General features: G+C 50.6%; 5 protein-coding genes across 5 annotated transcripts; 3 read left to right on the forward strand and 2 right to left on the reverse strand.

Annotated features, from left to right (window-relative positions):
* Nucleotides 1-33: 33 nt before the first annotated feature.
* On the forward strand, nt 34-1,428 carry EJ05DRAFT_324880 (uncharacterized protein). Its single transcript, XM_033740784.1, has 4 exons — nt 34-44; nt 274-456; nt 658-755; nt 833-1,428. The coding sequence occupies exons 2-4, from the start codon at nt 391-393 to the stop codon at nt 1,164-1,166; spliced, it is 498 nt and encodes a 165-aa protein (XP_033601327.1). The 5' UTR covers nt 34-44; nt 274-390; the 3' UTR covers nt 1,167-1,428.
* A 152-nt stretch (nt 1,429-1,580) lies between these two features.
* EJ05DRAFT_484973 (uncharacterized protein) lies at nt 1,581-2,002 on the forward strand (the record flags this gene model as incomplete). The annotated part of the gene is made up of 2 exons (XM_033745406.1): nt 1,581-1,699; nt 1,744-2,002. The coding sequence occupies 2 exons, from the start codon at nt 1,581-1,583 to the stop codon at nt 2,000-2,002; spliced, it is 378 nt and encodes a 125-aa protein (XP_033601328.1).
* A 4,110-nt stretch (nt 2,003-6,112) lies between these two features.
* On the reverse strand, nt 6,113-7,971 carry EJ05DRAFT_475132 (GTP-binding protein-like protein). Its single transcript, XM_033743742.1, has 7 exons — nt 7,818-7,971; nt 7,739-7,764; nt 7,681-7,690; nt 7,193-7,555; nt 7,107-7,138; nt 6,325-7,052; nt 6,113-6,226 (listed from the first exon to the last, which is right to left on the reverse strand). The coding sequence occupies exons 1-7, from the start codon at nt 7,883-7,885 to the stop codon at nt 6,197-6,199; spliced, it is 1,257 nt and encodes a 418-aa protein (XP_033601329.1). The 5' UTR covers nt 7,886-7,971; the 3' UTR covers nt 6,113-6,196.
* Nucleotides 7,972-8,487: 516 nt separating this feature from the next.
* EJ05DRAFT_499312 (beta-glucanosyltransferase) lies at nt 8,488-9,902 on the reverse strand (the record flags this gene model as incomplete). The annotated part of the gene is made up of 2 exons (XM_033746814.1): nt 8,488-9,731; nt 9,782-9,902. The coding sequence occupies 2 exons, from the start codon at nt 9,900-9,902 to the stop codon at nt 8,488-8,490; spliced, it is 1,365 nt and encodes a 454-aa protein (XP_033601330.1).
* Nucleotides 9,903-12,024: 2,122 nt separating this feature from the next.
* Nucleotides 12,025-12,576, forward strand: EJ05DRAFT_437403 (Ran binding protein 1; the record flags this gene model as incomplete). Its single annotated transcript, XM_033741788.1, has 3 exons — nt 12,025-12,277; nt 12,325-12,453; nt 12,503-12,576. Coding segments are annotated over 3 exons (456 nt in total), but the record flags the coding sequence as incomplete, so codon positions are not given.
* Nucleotides 12,577-12,651: the final 75 nt, after the last annotated feature.

Below are 12,651 nucleotides of genomic sequence, written 5' to 3' on the forward strand. Positions count from 1 at the left end.
CGGTAAACAGGCGGCCCTTCCCGCTCTCGAATGCTCGATTCAATGTATAGTATTAGTCTCTGTCTACAACAACCCACGTACATACTGGCTCTAGCAGCTGAGTGGAGGGCCTAGTCAGCAGTCGCTTGACTCAGGCACGGGTCTACAGCACAGAGCTCCAGATTCGCTGTCAGTTCGTTCTTTGGCGTTGGACAGGACGCCGAGATTGATCTATTACCGCTCTAGCTTACACATGTCGGTGGCCTCGACAGCACCACTAATACAGTCATGTAGGATTTGACAGCCTGCGACAGCTCACGTACGGCGTGGTGCCGTGTTGATAGACAGACACTTGGCCAACTGGACGCCCCGGACGCTATTCCCGAAGCCTAGGCGTTGTCCACCGCACAGATGCATCATCCTGCGGCGGCTGTCACCTTTCCATGGCGGCATTGTGGATGGCATATCAAGGAGCCGGTGAGTGCCGGTGTCACGATTGGAACGTTCTCGGCATCTGCCATATACCGCACTGCTTTGTGGGCACGAGCCTCATTGACAAGATCGAAGAGAGTGATTCGGCGTGTTGGGAGTAGCACTTGACACTAGAGGACATGATTCAACGCATGCTGGCAACGGGTCGAGTAGACTTTTCTAGAGCAGGAGCTAACGGATATCTAGAGTGATGGCATCGTGGTGTGGGCACATGGCCGATTGCGACGTCAATGGGCAGTAGGGCGATGCATGGGACGACACTGCATTGGCGTTGCAGGAAGCCAGTATGTATTCTGCAGTTTTGCCACGCGTCTGTCTCGAACAGGCAACGCAGGTCTAACAGAAAGGACGTTTTCTGCAGTTGCCAAGCGATGAGGATAGCAAAGCATGGACACGCCACTCTACCAGGCCTGATCAGTTGCCGGGCACGAGGGCACACACGATTGGCCGTTGTAGACCAGAAAGATGCAGTCGGATGGCGAAGCAAGATTTGCGTAGCGGAAGCTTTTACTACGGTGGTGGAAAGCGAAGCGGCACACCAATGTTCAGTGCTCACCTCACTGCTCGGTGGCCTCGGCCGAGGATGGAGAATGGGAAGGGACACGATAAGGTATTTGAAGATGGTAGGGGCGAGAATGTGCGGCGTAATGAGGTGTAGCAGACAGGTGAGATGCCATGAAGCCGTGAAGCCATGAAGCCATGAAGCCATGAAGCCATCCATGATGAAGCCATGAAGCCATGAAGCCATGAAGCCATGATAGCATGATATCATGATAGCATGATAGCATGATGCCATAAAGCCCTGATGCCATGATGAACAATGGCAATCACAGCAGGCAAGCAGCAAGTGCACGCGAGAGTATCTAAGCAGAATAGCTGGGCTAGCTAGTCACAGTAGTGCATCATGGTAGGGCGTTGGCGTGCGTACGTGCATGAGGGACGATGCATCGAACCTTTTTGCAAAGACGAATCGGCCGCTAATTAAAGCGCCAGAAGCTGCAGGTGTGTTTTATGTATGTAGACTGATTAGCTGCAACGGGCGCATCTGAAGGTTCCAAAAAGGCGCCGCGATTTAGCGTGCGGCCGCCACTACTGAAGAAAAATGTCCGATGTTCTCTGGCGGGCTTGCGGGCGTGTGTGGGCTGCCCAGTGCCTGGCTGACTGACTGGCTGGGCTGGTTGGGGCTGACTGGCTGGGGCCTCCTAGGGGGTCACTGTCCTACTGGACTGTACATGACACTCTACTGTGGCTACAACTAAAAGGCAAGTTTAGCCTCTTCCACCAAGCCAAAGTCTTAACCTGTGTTGATGATGATGATGATGATGATGATGATGATGATGATGATGATGATGATGATGATGATGATGATGATGATGATGATGATGATGATGATGGTGATGATGGTGATGATAATGAGGGTGATGATGAACTGGAACCCTGGGCTGACCTGGCTGACCTGACTGACCCAAGTCACAGTGTGCCACTCTCACTGCCAGGTGCCCACTACTACCTAGCTAATTACATGACCTGAGTGCCTGCCCTGCCGCCGCCCACTACATCATATGTTGCTCGTTGTGTCTCGTGTCGATTGTGTGGTGTCCCTGGTCCCAGTCTCAGTCCCGGCCATCGAGGCCTTCTGATGAGTGCATATGGTGCGATCATCATCAGCCATGCTCCAGTCAAACATCTGCCTTGTTATTCTGATGTGCGTATGTTAGTAGGTGTTAGCAGCAGCAGTAATAGTAGTAGTAGTAGTCGTCGTACCTAGTCGCGATAATCTCTATTTACAGCTAAATGACTAGTCTCTCCCCACTACATGTGTATCTACAAGCTACCATGTACTACACTACCACTACTACTACTAATTACTACTACCGCTACTGCATGCATAACTAACTGCACCGCTACAGCTGCATGATTCCATCGGCACTAACTTTAGTACTACGTCGGGACATTCGTACTACGCTAATCCTAATCTCACATCCAATCAAATTGCTTCGTCGCCGCCCTTTTCCTGGCCCGCAGTATAGCATTTTCGGCTGCTCTCCGGTTCCTCGCATCACCTCTTCCACTAATTCCTGCTATCACTACCACCACCACCACCACCACCACCATCACCACCTCCTCGGCTCCGGTCTGCGTTCATCCATCATGTATCATTTACTGCGTACTTGCGACCATCTCAGATCGCTCATCGTGCACCAGACCCTTCATTTCGTCTTGCCGCTAGCCAGAGCCAGAGTAAGATCCAGCTCCCGCTCCAGCTCCAGCCCACTGAGCTGTCAGCCGTGTAGGCCGGCCGGCACCCCCCCTGTCAGCAGCCACAGAACCGCGTTTTGACAGCAGTCATCGCCAGCCTGAGACTGACAGTGACAATCTGTCAATCTGACTTTGACCAGGAACCAGATCCAGATCCAGATCCAGTCCCATAACCAGATTCCACATCAAGATCCTGCTGCTGATGCTGCAGAAGCCGTGTCGCCGCACTGACGCCTACCAGGTTTCCCCGCCTCTCCGCATAAATGAAGCTCCTAGAAAGCCTGAGCCTATCCTGATCCTGGTACACAATTTTCCCCATGGGAACCCAGTCCTGAATCTCACATCCATGCCCTCACAAGCTTACTTTGACAGCAGCTTAACCTCCACTATTACAACCTACCTCTGTGCTGAAATCGAATGTCGTTAAATAAAAGTACCCCCAAAGCTTTACGCGCTAGCGAATCCTGAAACAATAAAGACGTTGACCGTCCAGTAACGCTCAGATTGCGCCCTCACCCCTTTCAAGCCTAGCAAACTTTACCAAACCCTACGAATGCTTATCAATGTTGCTTTTTAACTACCTCACCCCGACCACACCTACATCCTTCTGGACGGACTGCCTCCGTAGACTCACTTCGGTCGCTCTTCGTCACATCACTGTCATATTTACACCGAGGCATCCGATGGGATCTGCAGATCAATGCGCCCCGTGCGACAGAAGCCGTGTAGATCGCCACTACCCATACGACGGTTCATTAGAGAAAGATGCTTCACCGTCTTATCCATCGTGCCTCGAATGCCAAGCTAGGATACTGCATTGCCAACACCACGCACAAGCAACGCACTCACTCTGTTGGGACTGGGAACAGCGCCTCGGCTAATCTGAATATGTGTTGGCACCATTGGTCTCTCCGGAAGGAATCTCTGCCGTTGATTCACTTCTCAGCTTCAAGCAAATGGACCCTGATAATTAGCACATGCGACTAAATGCTTTCCACCACTAGCAACCTCCTCTGTATTGCAGAGCCCGTGCTGCTGCCTTTGACATGAAGATCGCCCTTTGACTTCTTGAGTCCCTGGCGCGCGCGAATCGCCTCGCTTTCTGTCCGAGGCAGGAATCGCCTTCTACCGCTACCCATTACTACGTGGTGCACACGGCCTCTATGATCTTCTATCGTGTTGTGAAGCGCGTCATGTTTTTATTGTAGGGGGTAGACTCTCCACACGTTGAATGCGGAAGTATCCGTCCTCTGAACTTAGATGACAGCTGCGGAAACGCTCCTGACTCGACTCGACTCCAACAAGACATAGAGGCCAGGTGTGGTCATGTCCGAAAGACATGCGTAGACGTGAACGATACAAAACCTCCATTACTTACTGAAGCCCGGTTGCTTTACAATAGGTCCAAAACGTCGCTGTTACACTGATCGGAAATGTAGTTGATGGGTCACCAGCACAACACCAAAACACACAGCCTACAAGTCACGGTCACAACAAACCCTCCCACACTCTCCCACCATTCCCCCAATCCTCGACCTGTATCCTGTCTGTCCAATCCATCACATCTCAGCCAGCACTCCATCCCAACCCATCTCCGAAGCCCTCCCACCATCACCACTCACTCCATCCGCAACCGCGCGCCCCTTTTCACACCACGTATTATCTATCACCCAAAACAACTCCATCCCATCCGCCCTCCGACTCACCTTCTCCAGAAACCAAAGCTCTTTAGCCTTACCGCGCTCGTCCCATTCCCTATATATACATATATATCCAGTCGTTAGGAGCAATATATAGTTCTTGCTCCCCCCTTCGCGACGTGGACTTGTGAGTCTGTCGTTTTGATACTTGTTTATTTATACATATATACGCACATGCGCGCGCGAGCATCGAGACTGTGTAGTTGTGGTTTGTGCGAGCACGCTGTGCGGGTGTGTGCGTGTGCGGGTGTGTGCGTGTGCGGGTGTGCGGGTGTATCTATTACGCAGTGGAGGGGGTTGACCTTGAGTATATACATGTATATGTATGTGTATTTGTTATATTGGCTATATAGTAGAATCAAGAGAAGGGGAATAGTAGAGATTGTATCTGTCTACCCATCCATCTATCCATCTATCCATCTATCCATCTATCCATCTATCCATCTATCCATCTATCCATCTATCCATCTATCCATCTATCCATCTATCCATCATCCTCATATCAAACCCACACCCAATCCTCCTACAAAAGCATAAAGCAGTACCTAGCAAAACCAGCAAAACCAGCACTTTGACGTAAATGAAATTACACCACCATGAGTAACCCCCTTGAGCTGGCGAGATATTATCGAATATCTACATATATACGTTGTGTTTATATATCTTGTAGAGGCGGTAGGTGGAGTAGTAGTTGCTTGGTTTGGTATAGAGGGGGGTTGGTTGGTGTCTTGGTTTGCATTATTTGTTCTTATTCTTGTCCTTGTTCTTGCTCTTGCTCTTGCTCTTCTTTTTCCCCTTCTTCCCCTCCCCCTCCTCCTCCTTCTTCTCCTCCTCCTCTTCTCTATCCACCCACTACGCCCTCCGGTAGACTCAACCATCTACTCCAACAACTATATCCCAAGTCTACACCATCCCATATACCCTCCATTCCACAACTCATAATCATTATTTTTCTCTCCCCTTCTAGATCTATACCCTATATCCCTGCTTATATATTCACTCTATATGTTCGTTTATATATCTTGTGTTTTTGTATTTACTATAGGAGCAGTAGATGTAATGAAGGTAGTAAGTAGTAGATGTATAGTCTGTATGGGTGATAACCGGAGAAAGAATCGTGTTTATGTAACGTAGCTGCATCTCTCGCCTTATGAGCGTCTTGATCTGTGCTGTCCCATTTTATTCTATCCTATCCTATCCTTTCCCATCCTATCCCACATCGTTGGCCAACCTCAGCAGCAACCTCAGCAGTAACCCTACTAACACGGCCCCTTTTTCATACTATTATATCCAAGAGACAAAGCAGAAGAACCACCTACTACGAAGGAATTAGTGGAAAGGTAAATATTTCGAGAGCGGATATATCTTAGTCTAAGATACGAGTGAAAAAAAGGGGGCTAGATTGGGCTGAAGAAAGGGGGATAAGAATAAGAGATGGGAAATAGGAAATTGGGAAATGGGAAATGGGAAGTTGTAGGTGGAAAACTAGAGATGATTTACATCGAGAATGGGTGGATGGATGGATGGATGGATGGTTAGTAGGATTAGCAGGATAAGCAGGGTGAGCAAGGTAAGTAAGGTAGAAACGCAGAAAGGGGGCCAAGTACTTGGTATAATAAATAATAACGACGAGCAACGAAACATAGCACAGCGCACGTAGCACGATGCAACACTTCATAAAAGGGTATAGTCGAAACCCGGGGAGGTATCCTCTTCTATTATCTCTTTTATTCAAATCTCATCACACGTATCGCCATCTATGCATCCTACGCTCGTCCGACTTTGAACGATAATATCTGCAGCACAACGACACCCAAACGTCAGCATACCTCTAATATAAAGACAAAAAAGGGTGAATAAAACTGAAAGCAAACAAAGCAAGGCCAAAACTCACGTCGTTCTTGCCCACAACAACAACATCATCCTCAGCCACGCGCTGCCCGCCAGCCGTCTCGACATACGCCATCGGCGCATCGCCCATGACCTTCCTATACACATCGCCCACCGTACTACCCCTGCCCACAAGCACACAGTCGCGAAACACCGCCTCCTTGCCCCCCGACGCCGCAGCGCCAAAGCTATGCACGTTGCGCACGGGAAAGACGGGGACCAGACCGAGCAAATCCGCGGCGCGCGTGAGCAGCTGCACCACGCCCGTGCTGCCAAAGCGGTACAGGACCATGTCCTTGAGATTCTCGATGCGCTGCTTGAGCTTCTCGTCCATCTCCTTGAGGCCGCCGCCGTCGTCCTCGCCGCTCTCGAGCAGGTCGTCGCGCGTGTCGACGAACTCGCTGCCCTCGGTGTACTTTACGAAGCCCTGCTTGGCCAGTCTGCGCAGGAAGACTTCGGATATGGCGCTGCACAGCACGATTGTCTCGGGCGGCTGGGTTTTTGCGATTTTGGCAATGTTCTTGTCTGCGTCGGGGTGGTCGATCTTGTTGAGTGCGATGACGGTGGGGAATTTCTCGTCGATGAAGGCGTTCACCACCGTTTCGACGGTTGCGTTGCTCCAGTCTTGAAGGGGCTCTTTCAGGGCGAGCTTGTCGAGGGTGCGGGCGACGATCTTGGATGTGCTGCCGTAACCCGAGAATTGGTTCTGGAGAGTTTCGACCGCTGTCGCTTCTGGGTCAAGAAATTAATGATGCTTCAGTGTGGACGAGAAGGGGGCAGACTTACTCACTGCGATGTGCCGTCGTTTTATGCTTCCCCTGCGTACCATGAGCGCCATGCATATTCCTCTCTCCTCTCTCTCTCAGACCTACCATTTCTCCATCAGATTCCCCAGCACCCAGCTGACAATCTCGCTCCTCAACCACACAATGTCATTACTCGGATCATATCCCCTGGTTGCCTTGCCCTCCTCATCCGTACAACCGCTCACATCGACAACATGTATAAGCGCGTCCGCATGTCGCAGGTCGTCCAAGAACTTATTCCCCAGTCCTCTACCTTCGTGTGCGCCAGGTACCAGTCCCGCAACATCGAGAAGCTCAATGGGCACGCTACGCCGGCCATCAACGCAGGACCCGTAGTTCGGGCGGCAGTGAGCAGAGAGATCGTATCGCGCGCAAGCGCAAGGTATTTGGAGATAGCCTATCGCGCGCTGAGGATCGATAGTTGTGAATCTGGTGTGCGCATTTTGGTCAGTCAGGGTGTTGCAATTGGGACACTGGACAGAAGGAAGTAAAGATTCAGAGCACGCCCAAGAAAGATCAAGGGCACTCGAGAGAGACTTGGGGAAGATGCTTACGGAAAGTTGCCTACACCCCATTAGCCCTGCAACCCTCTGCATCTCCGCGTATACACACCTACTTTGCTCGACGCGTCGGTCAAACTGTCGCGCTTCAGCTTCCCTTTCGCTCAAAAATGTGCCTAGCAGAGTCGTACCTATTGAGCGTCGTGCTCTTGCCTGAGGACGGCTTACCGACCAATCCAATCAGTGGATCACGGCCCATGGTGCTTGTGAGGTAACGTAGGCAGAGGAGAGAAACAAGACAGTGCGCAAGCGGTTGTATTTGACTATCAATGTTGCGTAGGAATGCGACGCTAGTGGGGTTGCGCCCAGATGTCATTATTTCTTTGATGCTGTCGTTATCGATAGCTGCCTAAGGCATAAAGATTGGATGCCTTACCAGAATCCTAGCGGTCTACACATGTCTGGCTCGGCAACAGTGCAATAGTGCATGCAGTGTACGAACCATACCTGTCTTTAAGCTCTTCAGTATTGAGCCATTTCAAGACTTCACATGCTCTTCGCACCACGTGGGGTTAGTCATATCGTCAAAAGACGGAAAGAGTTGTTTGACATGAAAGAAATCGTATTTGTCTCAGTACGACTATGTGTATAGTTACAGTTTTGAGGGGCCCAGGACTGAAATTTGCAAAGCTTAGTATCGAACTTCCAGTTCATTGCATGCAACGCCAGGGAAAACAACATGAATGGCTCCAGATATGCTTGGTTCGCAGCCCACGACGACCCACAGGTCCAGCTGTTAATCATGAAAGTGTCATAACACGACGCCCCTGATATCCACCTTCACGTAACACATAGACTTGCTTAGATCAAGGAAGCACCGAAGAGAGTGGATACAAGGAGAACAGCTCCGCATACAAAGGGAGTTGCAGTAATCTCAGGAATGCGGAGAGATGATGCAGCACCGGCCGAGTTAGATGCGTTGGATGAGTCCCCGCCGACGGTACCAGTCCCAGAGCCAGGGTCAGCGGTAGGATGAGTGTCGGGGCCAGACTCTTGAGAACCACTGCCAGTGAGACCGGCACCGGAGCCGGCACCCTTCTCCATGTAAGCCTTGGCCTTGTCAGGAAGAGCAGGAAGAGCATCGCTATCGACATTCCAGTGGTCAGATTTGGCTGGGCATTCGGAAGCAGAGCCATCGCTTTTGTAGCCACCATCATCAGATGGTGCAGGAGTCTTGGCGAGTTTGTCCTTGAGAGTTTTGTAATCGTCCAATTCTTTGACGCTACTACCGTCGATCTCGACTAGACCGTAGCCTTTGTTGGACTCTTCGTATGAGTACTCGTACACAAGACCACCAGAGTAGACGGCCTTCATATCATCGCCGTAAAGCGAAGCAATCTCGTTAAATTCACGAGTGTTGGTGATGCATCCGTACTCGGAAAGGAATAAAGGAATGCTATAGTTGGAGTATGTCTTGACCTTCTGGTCCCACCCAGAGGTGGTGAAGCTGGAAGGATCACACCAGGAGTAGTCGTTGAAAGCGAAAAAGTCACTGCGCTCATCATCGGTTCCACAGTTCATGTACTCCGCAGTGGACTCACGGTTCTCCTCAACATCAGCAGCAGAGTAACCGACGGGAATCTTGCGGTACCCGCGGGAGGAGATGTACGACTTCATGTCACGGGTGACGGCCTTGATGTAGGGTGCAGTGTCGGTGGTAGCATCGTCATTGATGACTTCGTTGCCAGAGAAGAATAAAAGAGTGTTGTCGTACTTCTGGAAGACATCAATCGTGGCGAAGATGTTTTGGAGGTATACCTCATTGTACGATGGAGAAGGCTTGTCGCGACGCAGGGAGTACTTTGGGGTGTTGACGTCTAGGGCTAAGTAGATACCAGCATCGGACAATGCACTCATACATTCATCGTGATCGGCAGTGTTATCGACTGTGTAAACACGGACTGTGTTGATGCCTAGATCCTTGAATTTCTCGACGTCACGCTTGCAACCGTTGGCGTCGGCGATAGGATCGGCTACATTGGATGAGCCGCCTGGTTGATAGTCGACTCCGCGAATGTAGAAGCGCTTGTCGCCCGCGAAGAACGCTACATAGAATGAGTCACCGGAGTTAACGAGGTTTACAACAAGAACGTACCGTTTCCCTTGGTTGTGACCTGGGGGGTGTTGCTGCTAGCCCTGTATTGAAATTTGGCGGGCGAAGCGACAACGGATGTGAAGGCCGCGGAGGCGGCAAGAATAACACCAGCAGTTTTCATTGCGAATTCGATTACTGGACTTGCAGTATGTATCGACCGGAGTGTAGTAAATACTTCGTGGCTGGAAACAAAGCTTTTCACAAGCAGTATTGCAAGCTTTGAGACGGGAGTATGTATAAAAGCCTGTTGACGAGCTCCGAAAAGAGTGAGGAGGACTCGAGAGAAGGTGGTGAGTGAATTACAAGGAGTTGTAGAAGGGGGAAGTAGCGAGAGTGAGTGCGATCTAATAGACACACACAAAAACGAAGGTTGAGAGTCACAAAAAAGAGGTTGGCAAGTGGTGGGTAATAGTGAATGATATTTGGGGAAAGGGGCAGCAAGGGGGGGTGGCAGGCGCAACGTGAATGACCCACTAGGCAAGTGCATTCATATCCCGGTATAACAGGTGGGACAGTCTGCCGCCGCTCCAGCAGTGCATGTAGTCAGGCCAGGCTCAAACAGCCAACGAATACCACATTTCATTCCACTTTTGCTGAGGAGACGCCTGCAAATCCCAGTTTCAGGCTCCACTCAAAGCGATCATCCTCATCTTCACACGACTCTCCGTTTCCGTTGCACTGACCGCGCTGCATCAGAGGCCTCATTAACGGGGCTATTTTCTTGAGCGTTTGGAGCAGTGGCAAGTCAATGTGCGGTCTATTGGATTACGCGTCACGAAACCCGGAACGGGAAGGGAACCTTGGGAAGCGGAAGCACAGTGACGTGACAGCGCCGAGACCTACCAAGCACTCTTGGCTCCGCAGATGAGGCACCATGAGGTAAGGAAATTGGTCTTGGTATTGCGCCGGCATCCTTTTGCGATAGCTGTTATCAGAACCAGAAAGCTTCTTTACACCTCTTGAGCAAGCTAGCAGTCTGCTAGTGGAAGCGTCATCATATGGGGATAAGTTCCTCTCCGGCCTGGAGGAGGTCCATAGCTTGATTCGATGATGATATTGTGAATTATGATCGACCCCTATTGCAGAAGTCTCCTAGCAGCTCATTGGTCAGGCTGGCTGGGTTTGCTGGGCTTGCTGGTACCGCTAGCCAGTACGTGCAGCAAGGTCGCCCCTACCCAAAGTAAACTTGTGCCTGCTCCTGCCTGTCATCCATGATCTGGCTCAACTACATACCACGGATTGCCACCGCTTTGCAGACAAGCCCTCAGCTTATTCACTCAACGCCAGTTTCGAGGTTCAATTTGTAAACAGTTCATAGTGCCTTGCTGAGTATTTGCAAGCGCCCCCTCCAAATGAATGTGTGCTCCTTGTCGTTGGCGCGTGCCTCGTTGAGGGTGTCGTTATGAGTGCCCTTACCCTATTCCGAGACCAACGTAAGATGTGGCCGCAAAATCGTGTAGATGAACGTCGAAGCTTTAACCGTCCACAGCAGATATAAGCCCTCTACGACGTACTGCCTTGATCATGAACTATACCAGGAATTGATATTACTGATTGAACGTCAGAAGCAGCATGGCACCACTCATAGGTGAAGAATGTTGGTACAGTTGTTCTAGTGTTTGCCCCCATTCTACACTAGCCATCACCTAGTATCACGTGCCTTAGTGAGCCACTGTGGCGGATGTAAACGCCAAGCTCGACCGCTACCGCTCTAGGTAACAGGGTGTTTTGGAGGGGCTCGCGAACACATCCACTTTTCTCCTTAAGTGAAAGTTGCCCCTCCACGACTTTTCTCTCAATCTTGCTCCAGGATATCAATACCTCTTACACCGGACTTATTGAGATTCCTACCTCAGACTTCTAACCTTCAATCAATCATGGCATCGGAACAATCTGGCCCAGGCCTCACCGAGCCTAAGCTCGCCGTTGACGAGACCAAGAAGGTTACGGATGGCACTTCTGCCAGCACCACAGAAGAGAAGCCACTCACCCAGAAGGTTGTTGAGACCGCGTCAGCCACCGCTGGCGAAGTCACTAGCAAAATCTCCTCCATGTTCGGTGGTGGACAGAAGAAAACGGAGACGAGCAAGCCGGCGGACGATGGTCAACCAAACGATAACTCTGGCTCAGCCAAGTACATCAAGGACAAAGAGGCGGCCGAAAAGGGCGATGATGTATGCCCTACGAAGTCTACTTGTATTATGTCTTTCGGATACTGATAAGCTGTGTAGGAGGATAAAGTTGAGGAACATGAACCTGACGCCGAATTTGCACCTGTCGTCCACTTGACCGAAAAAGTCGAAACTGTAACGAACGAGGAATCTGAGGAACAGACTTTCAAGATGCGCGCTAAACTCTTCAAGTTTGACCGTGACTCTAGGGAGTGGAAAGAAAGGGGCACTGGCGAAGTCAGACTTCTCAAGCACAAGGAAAACGGCAAGACACGTTTGGTCATGAGACGGGATAAGACTTTGAAGGTCTGCGCTAACCACTACGGTGAGTATGCATCTCAATGCTGTTTTCCTAATGCTAATATGTTGTAGTCGTACCCGATATGAAGTTATCGCCAAACGTTGGTAGTGACCGTTCGTGGGTCTGGAACGCGACCGCGGATGTCAGCGAGGGAGAGCCCGAAGCCCAGACTCTGGCCATCAGGTTTGGCAACAGCGATAGTCAGTAGCACGAATCATCATACCGATAAATACTAACTTGTGTGCTTAGACGCCAACTTATTCAAGGATGCTTTCGTCAAGGCCCAGCAAGAGAATGAAGCCCTCTTCAAGGCCGCAGAGTAGACGAAGCCAATCGGACCATCTACAGGAGAAAGAGTTGAGAGCATGGCATATCATGTAGAAAGTGAGCAAGCACAG

This window comes from Pseudovirgaria hyperparasitica, assembly GCF_010093815.1.
Source record: "Pseudovirgaria hyperparasitica strain CBS 121739 unplaced genomic scaffold EJ05scaffold_6, whole genome shotgun sequence".
NCBI classification, from domain to species: domain Eukaryota; kingdom Fungi; phylum Ascomycota; class Dothideomycetes; order Acrospermales; family Acrospermaceae; genus Pseudovirgaria; species Pseudovirgaria hyperparasitica.